Source organism: Perognathus longimembris, chromosome 14, assembly GCF_023159225.1.
Source record: "Perognathus longimembris pacificus isolate PPM17 chromosome 14, ASM2315922v1, whole genome shotgun sequence".
NCBI lineage: Eukaryota > Metazoa > Chordata > Mammalia > Rodentia > Heteromyidae > Perognathus > Perognathus longimembris.
Window position 1 is genome coordinate 29,795,552 of NC_063174.1, and position 17,163 is coordinate 29,812,714.

The following is a 17,163-nucleotide window of genomic DNA, read 5'->3' on the forward strand; positions in this document are numbered from 1 at the left end:
TAATAGTCTATTTTTGATATGTTGAAATGTTATACTGTACCATTCAATTGGAGATTATGTGTCAAAAATTAAAGATGGTATTCTTAGATTTAATGAGACTGCAGCTAGAGAATAAAGAATACATTAATTAAAACTGCTGCTATTTATGGACACAAAAAGAATGTAATTGTTTGCATTGTGAAAGATGTTGTATGTCTTAAATGAGGAAATACTGCAGCTTCCAAAACAGACACCAAATACCTTTTCTCTCTTTAAACACATGCCTTGACTAAATTGCTGTGACCTACTAAACATGATTTTAGTTGCTTCCAACGTTTTTGGCTTCTCTGTTCGCCACATAGAGAAGGGGAAAGCTTTTCAGGCTCTCTTTTCTAATGTCTATGCCCTTCTAAATACTTGTCTTGTAGAGTGAAAAGACTAAGCTAATTATTTAACAAAATTGCTATTAAGCTTGTGGGATTTCTAAGCCAATTTAAGATTATTTCTATGTGTATATGTTCTAAATATCTTTGCTACTGACTACCTGAGCTTTAGAGTTGTTACTTTGGAGAAAAGTGGTAGAATCCCTCAAATATGGACAAGAGTGGGGAGAAGCAGAATCTGTTTCTGTATATGTGCATGTGAAATGTGGATAATTCTATACGTTATATTCTTTATAAAACCACTGAGCCTTTTCATGGTTTAATTAAAATGCAAGAGCAATTAAAGGAATATTAAGTTTCATTTCTTTTTTAAGAACAGAAGCAAGGCTAGTATATTAATGTTCATGTAGTTTAAATGGATTGTCCCACGTGGAATAGGATGTAGTAAACATTTTTAAAATCTTTTTATTTTTTTAAAGAATTTGGGTTCCTGTAATTCTCTTCACATTAAAATATCTTTAAAAAGATGTAATATACATCCAATGTAGATTAATCAAAATAATGTTAGACCTGAAACCATCATTGGTTGAATTTTTCATCAGTGTTCATTTTTATTGTATCTAGTTATTTATCAAATAATTGTATTGGCTTAGTAGAGACTGTATGTTAAGTGTGTTACAGTTTAGATTGTGAAATTGTGTAGTTTAGGTAAAAATCAAATCCCTTTATTTTTGTATAGCAGATTTCCAGCATTAGAACCATATGTAGAATATGCTAGATGTGAAAGATTACACAATAAAGGAACTTGGCAAACCAATTCTGAGATCCTTGCTTTTTGTTCAGATTTAAGACTGCTTTTTAATTAAAAAGAGAAATAAAATAAGGCAAATAAAAAAGGTAAATTTGGCCTTTATTCTGAAAGGACAACTAGAGCCATTTAAAGAAATTTTATGGGTAGCAATGTTTGTCTTTTAATGTGTGCCTTTAATGATGAATAGTTGAGGTTTGACCAAAGTGTGAAGGAACTTCATATACATTATTATTTTCAAAGGTATTTATAAATTGAGTACTGGAATGATAATCCCTTGTCCAATGAAGGAAGGAAGTACCATTTCTTAGTATAAACCTTGAAAAACAAAAACTGAACAAAACTTGATTATATAATTTGCAAGTGCCTTTGACTTAAATTTGCATGTAGAGTAAGTATACTAAAATTCTAAGTATAGACTTGTTATGTTTTCAAGTTCTATGGTATGAGTAACAGAACACATCTGCAGATCCTATCGCCATGTCTAATATCTGAATGTTTTGAAAATAACTATTTTAAATGTACTTGTATGGTTTATCAAATCTTTCTTAAACTTTTTGCCTTGAAATTTAGACCTTTCCCCTTCAAGTCTTTGCTTAGTGGTCATTTAAGGAAATGGTATTATATATCTAAATGTTGCCTAAAGATAGTATAGAAAAACTTTGAGATAGAGTGATTTCAAGATACTACTTAAATATCATTTTGCAAATATAAATTATGTATATGTAAAAAATGAAGCGGATTAGTATACAATTAATAAAATCCTCTTCACTTAAAGATTGCTTTTCTCAAGTCCTGAATTTTTAAATCTGTGCAATGTAGTTTACAGGACAAAATTCAGGAAACGTGTCCAGTCTAAAGAGAGGAGTTGATCTTAACAGTAATTAGTAGACACCTTAAGAAAGGCTATATTCATTTGGTGTAGACATATCCCTGATTATGTAAATCAGATTTAGCATGAATTTTTTCCTTTCTGCATTTTTTTTATCTAGATTGTTTTAATTCGTTGTGGTTAGCCTTTTGTATCCTTTTCTGCTTCCTTTTGTCTTAAATTTTCAAAGGTCATTTCAAAGGTGATTTTTTAATGATACCAATTTAGAAAATTTTAGTGGTAATGTCATCTTTAAAACTTAAGTTATTTTGTTTCAGTTTTTTAAATTAAATTTGGATAACACTTACAAAAAAAGTACTTCTGATTCCCAGAAATCATAAAGAAGCAGGGGGAAGGCGTCCCCGACTTAGTCCATGTGATGCGCACATTAGCAAGTGAGAACATCCCCAGCCTCCCACCAGGGGGTGAACTGGCAAGCAAGTAAGTCACACTCTGTATTATGTCAGTAAATGAAAATATTAAGTATCCAATGATAAAATGTATTTACCTAATTTCTAAAAGGATGCATTTATATGGGCTTTCAAAATTTGTGATTTTTTTAACTATATTGCACTACAGACATCTAAACAATATCTGCAAACTTCTCTTTTCCCACCTGAGCTATGTTTCTGCATCTCTGGTTTCCCCCGGTTAGCTGGTTTGGGGTAACAGGATAGGAAGACGTATATCTTACCTTTTTTCCTTTCACTAAAGTTCAGAGAACTGGCTTAACTTGTGGTATATATTACATTTATACCTATACTTAATACAAATTGGAGTATTTGAGCAGTTTTCTAATTCAATACTTAAAACATTTTTACCTCAACTACCAAAATAATTGAACTACAAAAATACATTGCTGCTTGGCTCTGGTGGCTCACACTTGTAATCTTAGCCACTCAAAAAGCTGAGATCTGAGGATCACCATTCAAAGTCAACCCAGGTTGACTAATGAGACTCTTACCTCCCATTAACCAGCAAAAAGCTGAAAGTAGAATTGTGGTTCAAGTGGTAGAGCACTAGCCTTGAACAAAAAAGTTTAGGAACAGTGCCTGGGTCATGAGTTCAAGCCCCAAGACCAGCACACACACACACACACACACATACACACACACACACACAAAGGCATTTCTGACTCATTTCCTTTGTTCACAATTTTGGCCATATTCTTTGTAATCACTTCAGTAAGAGTCATTGTTAAAGTTCACTTGAAGCTTTTTTGGTAACTTCTTCCCCATGACCATCTATGATACCATAGTCTACAATTGTTTAAATCTGCACTGGAAATAGGGAGGCTATAAGTTCTATAGACTTATTTAGCTGTGTTGAGAGGACCAGGGTACTCTTGCTTGACAAAAGCTCTACCATGGAGGATGAAAGTACTGGCTTTTTATTTTGCAAATCAGAGTTTGACAAAGTTACATAGGCTGTCCCCAGACACTTGTTCTTCTATCTCACCCTAACCTACCCAATGTTAGGATTACATGTGTGTACCACCCAACTAGATTTATAAAGAAAATAAAAAGGAATATGGCCTAGTGGCAGAGTGCTTGCCTTGTATACATGAAGCCCTGGGTTCGATTCCTCAGCACTACATGCATAGAAAAGGCCAGAAATAGCACTGTGGCTCAAGTGGTAGAATGCTAGCCTTGAGCAAAAAGAAGCCAGGGACAGTGCTCAGGCCCTTAGTCCAAGCGCAGGACTGGCAAAAATAAAATAAAAGGTATTTATAAATAAAATTATAAATAAAATAAAATATTATTGAAAAAATAATTAATTCCATTTGGCACCAGTAGCTCTTGCCTATAATTCTAGCTTTTCAGGAGTTTGAGTTCTGAGGATCAAGGGCAAAGCCAATCTGATCACAACAGTTCCCAAACTGGAACTATGATAGAACATCAGCATCAGCCTTGAATAAAAAAGCTAAGGAACAGCACCCACACCTTGAGTCCAAGACCCAGTACCAATACCAAAAATAAATAAATAAAAAGATTATTCCTAGCCTTGTCATGGGAATATTATATTTAAATTTTCAAGTTTTAATAGAAATTTATAAAGAAAAGTAGGAATAAGATTGGTTGTGGCTGAAGTAAGAGGTTGCTTAGATCTTGATTTCAATCATCTATACCAGAAGGCAAGGATAGAAGGAGGGAAGGAAACAATTATAAACATATGAATTATTTTACTACAACAAATGTGAACTTCTATTTTAAAACAGTGACACTATTTAGCTAGTATATCATAAGATTGTCATGGCCTTTGGTGATTCAGTCACTTATTTCAAATAAAAGTATATAGACTGTTATTTTACTTTTGTTTTTAACCATGACTTTTAAGTTTTCACTTAATGAGTTAATGAAGTATAACATTTACATATATTTACATTTACATATATTATTTCTTAAAAGTAAATGAAACTCACTTATTGCCAACAGAAATAGAAGAACTAAATGATACCTAATTTTGAAATCACTTTTGAAGTTTTTAGTTATTGAGCAATGTTGTATTTTCTGAGGAATTAATTTTCTGCGTTTTTAAAAATTTAGGCGGAATGTAATTGAAGCCGTTTACAATAGATTGAATCCTTACAAAAATGATGACACTGTGAGTAGCATTTTAGTTCCCTTTGCTTTCTCCTTCCCTCTGTTCTATGTGCAAATCCTTCTTCTATTATCACAGAGTTGTTCACTGTTCCCATTCTCTTACATCTATGATTGCTCTGATCCCTGCCTGCACCACAGTCCTAGTGACTAAACATAATCATGGTGAGTGGCCACTTCTCACAAAGCTTTTGTGGCATCCTTGTAAGCTTCTACGATCAGCTTCAGAAGGCCTCCCTCACCAAATACATTTTTTTATAATTGAGAAGATACTTCTCAGAACTTTGAAATATTCTGAGTTTTGTAGGGAGCCACAACAGAACTTCAGAATGTTATCTCCACCAAATAGTTTCTGTGGTTAGAAATATCTATGTCAAGAATCCTGAAGTAAGCTGGTTCTTGTAGCTCATGCCTGTAATCCTAGATACTTAGGAGACTGAGATCTGAGGATTGCAATTTGAAGCCAACCCTGGCAGGAAAGTCCATGAGACTCTTATTTCCAATTAATCACAGGAAAAGCTGGAAGTGGCACTGTGGCTGAAGTGGTAGAAGAGCACTAGCCTTGAGCAAAAGAAGCTCAGGGACAATGCCCAAGCCCTGAGTTCAAGCCCCAGAACAGCCCTCTACCCCCCCCTCCAAATTAGAATTCTTTTTCTATAAATGTTAGAATACCATATTAACTTTTCTCCTATAGTTCTGTTGTAATATGATGTTTATAAAAATGTGATCATTTTAAGTAATTAGGAAGAGCTCTGAAACATCTTGTATATTGCATTATAAACTTGCTAAAACCTCATAGGTTTGAGCTCTTAGTCTTTCATAATTCACTTAAAGCTTATTTTAAAAGTGTTCTAAAAAAGATTGTATTTTTAACATCTACAAAAATTGCAAAAAATACTGATATTTCAATATGCCAGCATATATAATATCATATTTTAAAAAATGTTTTTTAAAAATCAGCGTTTACAAAACTTCACCTGGTCCATAGTATATTTTGGCACCTTTAAGCTTTAGTTTATTTTGTTTTGTCTTTTTCCTTTTATAAAGGACTCTACATCAACTGATGATATGTGGTAAAACTGCTCATCCAGCCATGGAATTTACCATCACCTCCGAAGGAGAGCACAGCTCAACTTGGTTGAACCTTTTAACATCCATCCTCAACATTAAGGAAGGAGCTATGACATGACATTGGGTGAGCGTGATTACACCAGAGAGCTTCAGCAGTACAACAGCTAGCCCAGAACTGATTTGTTTTGTTTCCTTTTGGGTTTTTTTTTTTTTGTAAATTTGAGACTTACAGAAACATGATTTCAAACCATAATTCATGTTGTAAATCAGACTCCAGCAATTTTTGTTGTATGATTTTTTTTTGTAAAGTGTAATTGTCCTTGTACAAAATGCTTATATTTAATTATGAACTGCTTTTAAAATCACTATCAATGATACAAGAAATGTTTGGCTTGTTATGTGATGCAACAGATATATAGCCCTTTCAAGTCTCGCTGTGTTCGGACTTGGGATTGGAACAGGGAGAGCAGCAACCACATCACTAGACACTCAAATGTGCACATGATTATGGAGAATAACTTCAAAGTCATACAAAGTCGGATATCCAAGGAGTTATGGAAACTGTCTTAATGTTCTTGGCAGGGGATTGGCATTGTTGATGAAGCCTTCCCTTCATTTAACTGTCATATAGGCTATTCTCTCCTTGTTGCCATGAGTATTGCAGGTAATATAGTATATTCATAAGAATATCAATCTTGGGGCTAAAATGCCTTTGATTTTTGGACCTCTTTTACAAGTCCTTACATTTAATTCCTAATTGAAAAGCAGCAGCTTCCTACATATAGTAGGAGACTGCCACATTTTTTTTTATTTTTTATTTTTATTTTTTTGCTATCATGATTGGCTGGGCCTGCTGCTGTTCCTGGTAAGATATTCTGAATTCATTTTATCAATAAAGCTTGACTTAACAAACAAGAAATTTAATCATGTATGTGTAATTCCTCTTCTACCCCGGCCTTTCAGAACACCATGCCATTGTAAATGATAGGGAATGATTTCTCATAGGGAAACATGTTAGTCTCTTAATCGGACGATACTGATACTCCAGGTCAAGATGGAACTGTTCCTTTCCATTAGAAAGATTTAAAGTCTCTGTTTATTAATCTTTTTTCAAGTAGGTTTATTTCAGACTGCTTACTTTTCATTAAGACATGCATCAGCTTGAATTTACCTACTGTTTAATTAAAATAATTGTCAAAGTTTGACAATCTAACACTCTATGGTAGGTATGTGTGTGTTTGTGAGTATGTGTTTGCCTGTGATTTTTAATTGGCCCATGTCTTTAGACTCTTAAGTGGTTAAGATGTATTTGTGATTTGAAATATAGCATGATGATAATATTTAGCTGTTGGCCTTTTAAAATAAATTTCAAAGTTTAAGAAACTGTAGATATAAAAATACCTAATTTAATTTAGGTTTAAATTCTTCTAAGCATGTGAAAGTAAGTTTTACAGTCTGTCACATCGAAAAGACTACTGTTCTGTGTCCCTCTGTATTTTTGTCTTTTTAGTTGATTATTGTATTTATCACTATGTAATTGAATCAGTAGGCAGAGTCCCCCATGAGAAAACTATTAAAATGTAAGATTAAAATACAACATTAAATACAAATCAAAACTTTGTGTATAAAGCTAGTATAGTTCATTTTGTTATATTTGTTTTTCCCTAACTTGGAAATATACATATTTGTATATATAGCCTTAAAACTAATGTAAAGTTAGGGGAATAGTAGGAAAAGTAATGTTGATGTCTCCAATTTAAGTAGCTACATACTAGCAAACTCTTTCATTATCCCTCTTATTTATGAGGTGATTAAATGTAACTTAATTGTATTTAATTTGTATTTTAATCCAGCATGAATAAAAACGGAAATACTATTTATATTTAGAAATTTATAACAATTGGAATTACAAAAACAATTCCATACTTTAACTTATAATAAATGCTTAATGTCTAAATCTGTGGTAGAGTGCGAAATATGGTAATGTTCTAATTTACGGCTTTGCAAACATCTAAAAGTGCATTTAATGTCTAACAGTGCTTCTAGCACAGGTTTACTAGACATACTAGTACTGAAAGTTAAATTCCTATTACAACAAGCTGGTTTCTATTTTTTTTTCAATAACCTGAAGTTTTTTTAACTTTTTAATTTCAAAAGCTTGAATCTTGAAATGTAAAACTTAAATCATAAGTAAAATATGTGAAGAGCTGTATTTCAAACCATAACAGCTTATTTAGAACCTTTTTTTATTTGAATGTTTTTAAACAATGAAGGAGAAATTAAAATGTTCCTCTTAAAAATTCAGCTGAAATTGAGAGAAAGTTGCCACAGTGTGGTCCAAGAAGACTGAAGGTGAAGTCTTTTCACATGAACCAGTACTATGCCATTTTTTTTGTTAGAAAAATACAGGAAGGAACCGCACCATTATCCCAGCAGAACATAGGCGTTCCCGACTGGGGATGATAGTTAGGGTGGGCAGCCCACCCTGTGGTCACCTGTCACTTTCACTTGTGCACCTCCTTTGTGTGCACTTCATTTTGTATGTATGTTGAACATTCTTGGCCGTCACTCCTTTTTTCTTATGCTATTAACATCTCAGGGCAAATGCCTCAAAAATCTTTGGTGTGTATCCTTTTTTTCTTTTTGGAGGGAAAAAAGTTCTTGGGATATTCAAAGTATACATTCATGTTAATAGGAAGCTCAGTTTTGTATAGCAGGCAAGAGACAACTCATGTCAATCTCTGATTGTTTTAAGAAGGTATAGTCTCCAAATTTTAAATGTGGGGAGAATATACTTTTACAGATAACAGAAGGAAGTTCTTGTTATTAGCATTAACTTTAAAAATAAAAAAGTGGTATTCACTAATCTTTAGAAGTAGCCTCAAATTTGTTTTTAGTTATCACATATGAATTGGCTTCTAGAGAACTATAAAGTTTCCCAGCTACTTCATTTTTAGAACAGTGTATGGAAAAAAAGCTGGGCATGGAGATGGAAAGACAGAAGGATCTCACGTCTGAGGCAAGCTTGGGCTACTTAGTGAGACCCTGTCTCAAAGAGATAAAAAAAAATTTGGATTAAAAATTACATCAGCTGTAAAATTCAAATAACCTGAATTATAGCATTGCTTTTAATGTTTGATCACATATTAGTCTGGCTAATCAGTTTTCCAAAAAGTATGGTGATTATTGTCTATGAAATGCTGTTCTGGGTCAACTACCATGGGACTATACAGAGATGAAATAGGTCCTTACCTCAGGGAGTTTACATTTGAGTCAGTCTAGTTTATCTTAATATTATACCTGAATCCATGTCTATCAGCCAACTGACTTTCCTTAACAAAGCCCCTGCCCTAAAGAGTACATTGATACTTTATTTATCTGAAAATTCTTTTTTTTTTCTTCCCCAGAGTTCAAAATCTCATTCAAAAGAAAATTTTGCTTAGTCTAAAAGTAAAATTGGATTGATGAGGCAAGACTTGAGTCTATTCAGAATTCCTGATTGTCTAACAAATGGCCTTCGTTTTTCCTGCTGACAGCAGCAAATCAGAGAACTGATGGATTTCTTATAATTCTTGTACCTTTGGTAATACTGATGGATTTACAGCATTGTTCATGCATTCATATGTGTCTGTGTATACATGTATGTTTCTATATATGTATACACATGTTTGTTTACACATGTGTGTATATATAATCTTATTTATAACTTTTAATTATAACACAATGCTGGTGTTAATAACAGTTTTGCCAAATGTGAAAATGTGTTTGAATATTTAAAAAAATTTCACTGCCCATCGTTACTAAACAAATTCACATGAAAACTTAGCATGTGATTTCTAAAAACTGATGAAATTAGATACTACTTTTCTTGATCTTAATTTTGGAATACATGGTATACTTTTTATTCACACTTTACTGTTTTACAGTATTATATTCAATTTTGGTATTAGAAAATGTATGTAAATATTTCATTTTGTAAATGTTTCTCATTTGAGGTTTTTCTTTGAAGGGACCTGCAAATTGCATATACTTTTACTTACATATTTTGCAAGTGAGGTAACCATTTTTAAATCGAGTGACAGTTGAGTCTTCTGATTAACTTTTCTTTATAGTTTAAATTTTTAGAAACCTAATTTTACTTTTATCCTTCAATAATGTGCCACATGTTTTGTTTGTATTTGTTTTAAATTATATATACTTAAAGATATGCTTGAAATATTGAAGAACACATTTTCTAAATATGTAATACTGAATTATTTTGTTGGTCAAATACTAAATTAAATGTTTGTATGAATGGTGGTCAGAATGCTCTGCAGAATTAGAGACATCAGCTCCTCTTTTTGTCAGATGAGCATTTCCCACTTCAGTTCACTTCAGCACAGGTTATTTCCCTCTTACCTGCTATATAGATTAAGCTAGTGGCCTCTTCTCTCACTGTTCCTATTTATATTAGCACAAGTAGGAGTATCAATTAGGAAAATTAGATTGCAGTGACCTTGCAGTTGACTTAGGTTTTTATGACATGGGGGTAGGGATTAAATTGAAAAACAGAAATACACTTTTCTTTATCCTGCATGAAATACCCCATTTCCTGTATTCCCTCTTGATGTTCTCTCTCTCCTTCAAATTGAAATAGGTCAGTTCCATTCTCTTAAGCAAGAAAATGATGTATTATTACCTCATCAAGGCCAACTAATATTTTGTTAAACTGGGCTGAAAAAGAGAAAACATGGGATATGGAGTGGTGAAAAGAGCTGAAAAGATTACTCGATTCTTTTGAAAGCCAGCAAAACAAAACTGTTAAGGCAGCAAGCATCAGCCTTTGCCACTCAAATAACCTGGAATAATACGGAATATGATAAAAGTTACTGATGCTTCAACATAGAAGCAATTGAGAAAAACAAATTTAGTGTTTATTCATCATAAAACCTAACCATTCAGGTCTTTTCTTTGCTCCAAAACTCAAGTTTTCTTCTGATGACATTCAAATTAAACTATCATTTTTTAGTATTTGATGCTAGTCCTACCTAGTCCTTGTCTAATGAAAGACTAGTGGTATTTACATTTGTGTAGTACTATCTGAAGCAGGCTAGATTTGTGTGAGCGATCGGATAGCTATAGTGCAAAATTCCTTATTTGGTACTGTGGCTGGCACAAATTGAGCAGTGGTTCTTCATCATCTGGGGGCTAGGGGCCTTTTGAGAATGATGAATCCTAGAGACTACTGGGAAAATGCATATAATGTACATAATACCATAAAGCTTACAATATTGCAGGGCTCATTGGCCTCCTGGTTAGGATCTGCCAGAGCCCAGGGCATAACAGTGAATCTACTTTAAGGAATTATTTTTAAAAGAGAAAAGAGGTTGATTGTGGCCTGGCCAGAACCTGGTATTAAAATACCTTTTTTTTTTTAAAGGAAATATATTCTGAGGGAAGGTTTCATGCAGGTGATAAGGCATTGTATTTAGACCAGTTTAGTGAGGTGATGTCTTTTTCTAAGATTTACCACTCTTGGAATGTAATAGAGAAAAGGTAAAGTGGAAATGGAATGTTTCTGACCTTAAGAATATATTAACCAACAACATATTAGCTTTCAGATCTCACTCAGGTTTTAAGATTTGAGCTTCCTGATATTAGAATTCATTAAATGTTTTAACTTCAGATATTACGGATTTGAGTATTTAATACAGACTGTTAAATAGGATCTTATGGACAGCTACCAATGTATAGAATTAATGATACCTACAAAAGTATAATTGCAATGAAAAAAACTTGGTAGATTTGTTGCCCAAATTGGACATTCAATTAGAGTTTATTTAATTTATACTTTGGGAAACCATTGTCTTACCTACCCCTTCTTTAAATTATTCAAAAGCATATCTGCAGGAAAATAGCTTATTTCCATGATAAAACCCCAATATTCATTGGTTTTGTAATTGAGTTGTTTCACTTAATTTGTATAAATGGTTTGACTGGGGAGACATGTACATGTAAAAGCATGTTGCATTATATATAAATTCATTTTTGATCTACAAATGTAAGACTAATACAACTGCAGAAATATTTTTCTTAAATAACATGTAACAAAATCCTCCACAATTAACTCACCCACTATGGAGTTATGTGATCCAAACTTTTTTAAAAATCCCATAAATGTATATTTTGTATTATGTACCATTTCCTGGTCCAAAGAAAATATGTGAATTCATTTCTAATTTTAAGAATGTACTTTTGTTTTCAAGTCTTTTGGAAAGTTGCATTTAGCCTGTGAATGGCTGCAGATTGTAACATGAGATGAAAAGTAGAAATAATTTTAGTTTGCAAATTGGTGCCACTAAATAAACAGGCAATTGCATAATGTGTGTGTATTTATTACCAGCAGCATTTTTGTGGACTGAAAAACCTGGACAATTTGAAATTAGTGCAAGATATGAAAAGAATTCAATGGGGAAGGCAGTATGAGGCCGTGAACTGCATACTTGAGAGGCTTATTTGCTCACAACTGGCACTCATCACTTGAGCTATGCTTCCAGCCAGTTTTTTTGCTGGTTAATTGGAAATGGAGTCCTGAGGAATCTTCTGCCTGAGGCTGGCTTTTAGCTTTGATTCTCAGATCCCAGCATCCAAGCTGAGCATTCTCCTCTTAGCCAATCTAGGTAGCTTTGCTGACAAGGTAAATAATACTTAGAATTTGACTAGACTTGTCTTTTCCTGGTTTTAGGAAGACAGCCAGAAAATTGTGTTTGGTGGTTATCATAATGAAAACATTCCAGAAGTAAACCAGAAAAACTTTCTCCTCTTAGGCAGAACATACTCATCCATGCCTGACTTCTAGTAAATTATCTTGTCTCTTAATCCCTTGAGAATGGGAAAGGCTTCTTACCTAGTATCTAGGGTATAGCACCTGTTTTCAATAATGCTTGAGTACCTGTGTGACATGATGCAGAAGGAAATGTTTACTTCTGCTACTTGTGGTAACTGGTTTTGTCATACCTGTCCTGTGTTTACCTATGTCTGAAAACAACTGCCAAGTTTGAGTAGTTTTAGCATCCATAGTTAGAGATTAGAGACTGAAGTGATGATAAAAGTAATAATCTGTGATCTTCAAGAGCTCATTTTATTATTATAAAACGTATAATGAAAGCCAGGCGCTGGTGGCCTGTAATTCTAGCTACTCATGAGGCTGAGATCTGAGGATCACTATTCAAGGCCAACCCAGGCAGAAAAGTCCCTGTGAGATTCATATCTCCAATTAACTACTCAAAAAATGGAAGTGGTGCTGTGGCTCAAAGTGGTAGAGTACTAGCTTTGAGCAAAAGAGCTCAGGCCCTGAGTTCAAGCCCCATGACCAACAACAACAAAAAGTATAAAAATATGATGAAAGCAATAATCAGCCGTTATAGCCAACGAGTGCAGATCTTTAAGGAAAGTAGAGGCAAGTAAATATGTTTGACTTGCGTGTAACACTTCACTTGTCAGAGTTTATTGTGAGTTTTGCTTGCTTTGGTGATTTGTTTTGGGGGTTCTTTTTGAATATTGAAGCTGCTTTTTTCATGTGTCTAGTTACCTTTTTGGCATTGAAAAACTAATATTACTCTTCTCTTTTTCCTTACTATTCCTTAATAGCTCAGATTGAACTTCCCATCAAATCAAATTTGATTGTAGTTACAAGTATATTATTTGATGGAACTACATTAGAAAAGTTGATCCATATGCCATGTATGGGGCTTTATCTGCTACAAAATCAACCAACTAACCAGATACACATAAAATATTTTGTTTGCTGGTTTGCCTATTGTCGGAGTGAGAGTCATACTTGTTTCAATACCTTATATATAAGGTGATTCAGAATAGCATAAAGGCTTTTTTTTTATAAAATAGTGTTTCATGTTAATATTTGTATTGTTGCCTAAATAGTGAATAGTCCCAGTGTGTCATTATTGTAATTTAGATACAGACTTGTGTCTTCCAAACCAAAACATTTAGTCTACAACTTTCTTTATAGTGATGCCCAAAAGTTTTTAATGGAAATTAATTTGAACCATGAAATTTTTTATTTGTTCTACAAAAAATTGGCAGTTTTATCTTGGCACTAGTGGTTCGTGCCCATCTATAATCCTAGCTACTCAGGAGGCTGAGCTCTGAGGATTATGGTTTGAAGCCAGCCCTGGCGGGGGCGGGGAGGGGGGAGGGAGAAGAAAGGGAAGGAAGGAAAAAAGAGAAAGGTAGTTTTATACTTAAATTTTCTGAAATGAGTTCTTAACTAATCAGATTAAAAGTCAGTATTCAGTTCTCATGTTTTAATTGTGTCTCTTTACAATGGGATGACAGGTCTAAAGAAAAAATATGTATATACAGGTGAACAAATTTGCAAATCTGAAGTTTAATCATGTGCAATAGCAAATTTATGTGATCACTCTAGGATTAGGTTAACCTACTTTGACACATGAGAAATGCTATTCCAGCAGGGACCAGGAAAGGAACTGATCTTAAACTTAAATGTTCACAGCAAATATTATAAGGAGCGAAGACAAGGTGGAAAATAATTTTAAGAACTTGTTTTGAATTGCACAGTTAAGTGAGATGAAAGTGATGATTTTGTTTTTTGAGGTGCTAGGGTTTGAACAGAGCCATGAGCTTCCCAGATAAGTACTCTTAGCATGTAAGTCACATGGAAAATTCTTTTCTAGTAACATGTAGGTATATACAGATCTAGTGCAACGTATGACAAGGTATTGTGTGAGAATCGTTTCTTTGTTTTGTTTTTCTGGCAGTACTTTACTAATTAGACAATGCTGTTGGTCCTTTGCCATTTCCTTTTAGTTTGTTTTTCCAGGTAGAGTCTCATGCTAATTTAGCCCAGGCCAGCCAAATCATGATCCTTTTAAAAGCTCTTCCTTTTAGCTGGGATTACAGGTGTACACTGCTGTGGTCAGCAAAAATCATTGTTATTTAAGTATAGTCTTTGTTAAAGTTGACTAAGAGCTTCCAACTTTTTTCCAAGTTTTCAGCTCAAAGTTACAAATGATTAAAATTTTGCAGAATTTAAAAATCAGAGTTTGTTAGGCAATGGATGACTCTAGTAAGAGAGTTTAGGAGTGTACCTTGTATTGGTGTCCTGAAACCATTCCAGGGATTCATTTCCTAATTCTCAGTAGGGAAATATTGATTGTATGTCTGAGTCTATGTAATAAAATGTTTTTGTCAAGATTCAGCTATCAGAAAAAGAACACAATTCTCAAGTATTTTAGCTGCTGAACTTTATTAACTTGTTGCACTGATTGAACTAGTTTTTTGTTGTTTTTGCTGCCAGTACTCAGTTTGAACTCAAGGCCTATGCACTGTTCCTCAGTTTTTTGTTCAAGGCTGGCACTCTACTACCTGAGCCACAGCTCTACTTCAGCCTTTTGGAGGTTCTGAAGATAAGGGTATCATGGATTTTCCTGCCCAGAATTGGCTTTGAACTGCAGTCCTCAGATCTTAACCTCTTAAGTAGCTAGGATTATTGGTGTAAGCTACTAGTGCCTAGTTTGAACAATTTTTTTTTAATTAAAAGTTTCTGAAACATTCCAACAAAATAGAATTATCTGGTGATTCTAGTAATTTCACATAGGAAGCAACATTTTAATCTTGACAGTAAGCAAAGCAAGTAAATATTTGGACAATTGATGTAAATTCAGGTTTTATATATGCCATTCTTGGTCTGTGTCATCATACAGGCATCCTGAAGTCATGGTCCTCCATAAAACAGAAGCAGTCTTAGCACTTGTAGACAGTAAAGCTGTGTTTGAGCATAATTTACAGAAAGAAAATCTGTTTTATATTGTTCTTCCTTGATATTTATATAATAGCTATTATCTTGTGCAAGTCCTGGGACTTGAACTGAGGGCTTATGTGCTGTCCCTAAGCTTTTGTACTCAAAGATAGTGTTTTACCACATGAACCACAGCTCCACTTACAGCTTTTTCGTGGCTAATTGGAGATAAGAGTCTCACAAGGACTTTCCTGCCTGGACTGGCTTTTGAACTGTGATCCTCTGATCTCAGCCTCCTGAGTAGTGGGGAGTCTTTCATAAGGGTTCTTTGCCTTGTGTTCTATGCTGCTTGTTTGCAACATATCAAGGCCGGATTATTGGGTGACAGTATGTTTTTTAAGTCTGTTAACGTGTATAAATCCATATAAATAAGTGTATGCAAATATACATGCACCTTGTCCAGAGTCAGCTCTGCCGTGACTGTCAGGAGTGGTGCCAGTTCACCTTGGCCTTCTGAGTTTGCCTGCTTCATGACCAGATGGATATGGCATCTGACCAGACGACCACAGTATTGGTAAAGGCTTCAGCCCAACAGCACCAGGGTTCCAGGAAGGAGACTTCAGCTGCCACACCTACATAGCTTAAAAAAGAGTGGGGTAGCAATTGTTGAAGATGACATGGCTGCTTCTATAATTCTGTTGGAACTTATCTTGATATTTTAATTTCTTAGACTGAATGTAAAACTTTTTTTTCAAGAATCACTTGTACAGGTTAAAGAAAAGGCAAAGGTTTCATTTAAGAAATGATTGCACTTTTTAATCTTAGAACCTATGGCTTTTCTTAGACTTGAAGTCATTTCTTGAAGTTGACATTTTGCTATTTGGTAAGGAAGGAGAAGCAAAGGAAATGTGAAGGAGGGGAAGACAAAGTAATACAAAAGGTTAGAAGAGAGGCCTGTCTTAAAGTGAAAAACATGTTTGTTAAAAGTTAAGACAATTCAGTTTATCTAGAATTAAAGTTAATTTAGGCACTGTCAATCACCTTACTTGATAACAGTCACTATTGCATCATCAATTAGATATTTGTCATGTTTCTTTTTTCTCCCTCTATTATTAAGGTTTTATTACACCCCTCCAAAGGGTGAGAAGACCTCAGTTGACAAGGCACAAGTTTCAGGAGGAGAGTAGTTGAAATGAGCCCATTTAGGATAAAGGATTACAGATTTCCCTCCTGCCCACACTTATTCTTAACTGGCCCATGAGAAAGGATGGCCTGAGAAGCTTTAAATCCTGCAGTGACCATTAGGTTGGAAGATCTACCCTGCAAGTGCTGTTCTCTCCTCCCCTCTCCCCCCAGTGATTCCTGTGAAGGCCCTTTATGGTTGACAAGGGTTCACTGCAATCCGCCTCCTTCCCTCCTGACCTCCCTCCCTCTACTCATCTGGCTGTTCCCAGGTTGTGCCTGAGGTCTTACAGATACCTGCCCTTGCCATTCTCTCTACCTGAATTGTTTCCTTAGCCAAAGTGAGTGAAATGCAAGTTCAAGATTTGAAAGAACAAGTCCTGATCACCACCAAGGGATTTATTCTGCACTTGATGACCGAATAAGACTGCATTTGTGTGTGTCTGGGAAAAAAAAAAACAACTCACTAGATTGATGCTGAGCAAGACCATGGACATGCCTGAGCTGTGCTG

The 17,163-nt window shown here is 34.4% G+C and overlaps 1 protein-coding gene across 3 annotated transcripts in view; it reads left to right on the top strand.

Moving 5' to 3' along the window:
- Ppm1a (protein phosphatase, Mg2+/Mn2+ dependent 1A) overlaps positions 1 to 10,466 on the top strand; it is a 40,746-nt gene extending 30,280 nt beyond the window's left edge. For all 3 annotated transcript variants that reach the window (XM_048362911.1, XM_048362910.1, XM_048362909.1), the window contains 3 exons: positions 2,374 to 2,482; positions 4,588 to 4,645; positions 5,689 to 10,466. In XM_048362911.1, the coding sequence (XP_048218868.1) occupies positions 2,374 to 2,482; positions 4,588 to 4,645; positions 5,689 to 5,718 (197 nt within the window). In that variant the 3' untranslated portion in view covers positions 5,719 to 10,466. The remainder of the gene's footprint in view (positions 1 to 2,373; positions 2,483 to 4,587; positions 4,646 to 5,688) is intronic.
- Positions 10,467 to 17,163: the final 6,697 nt, after the last annotated feature.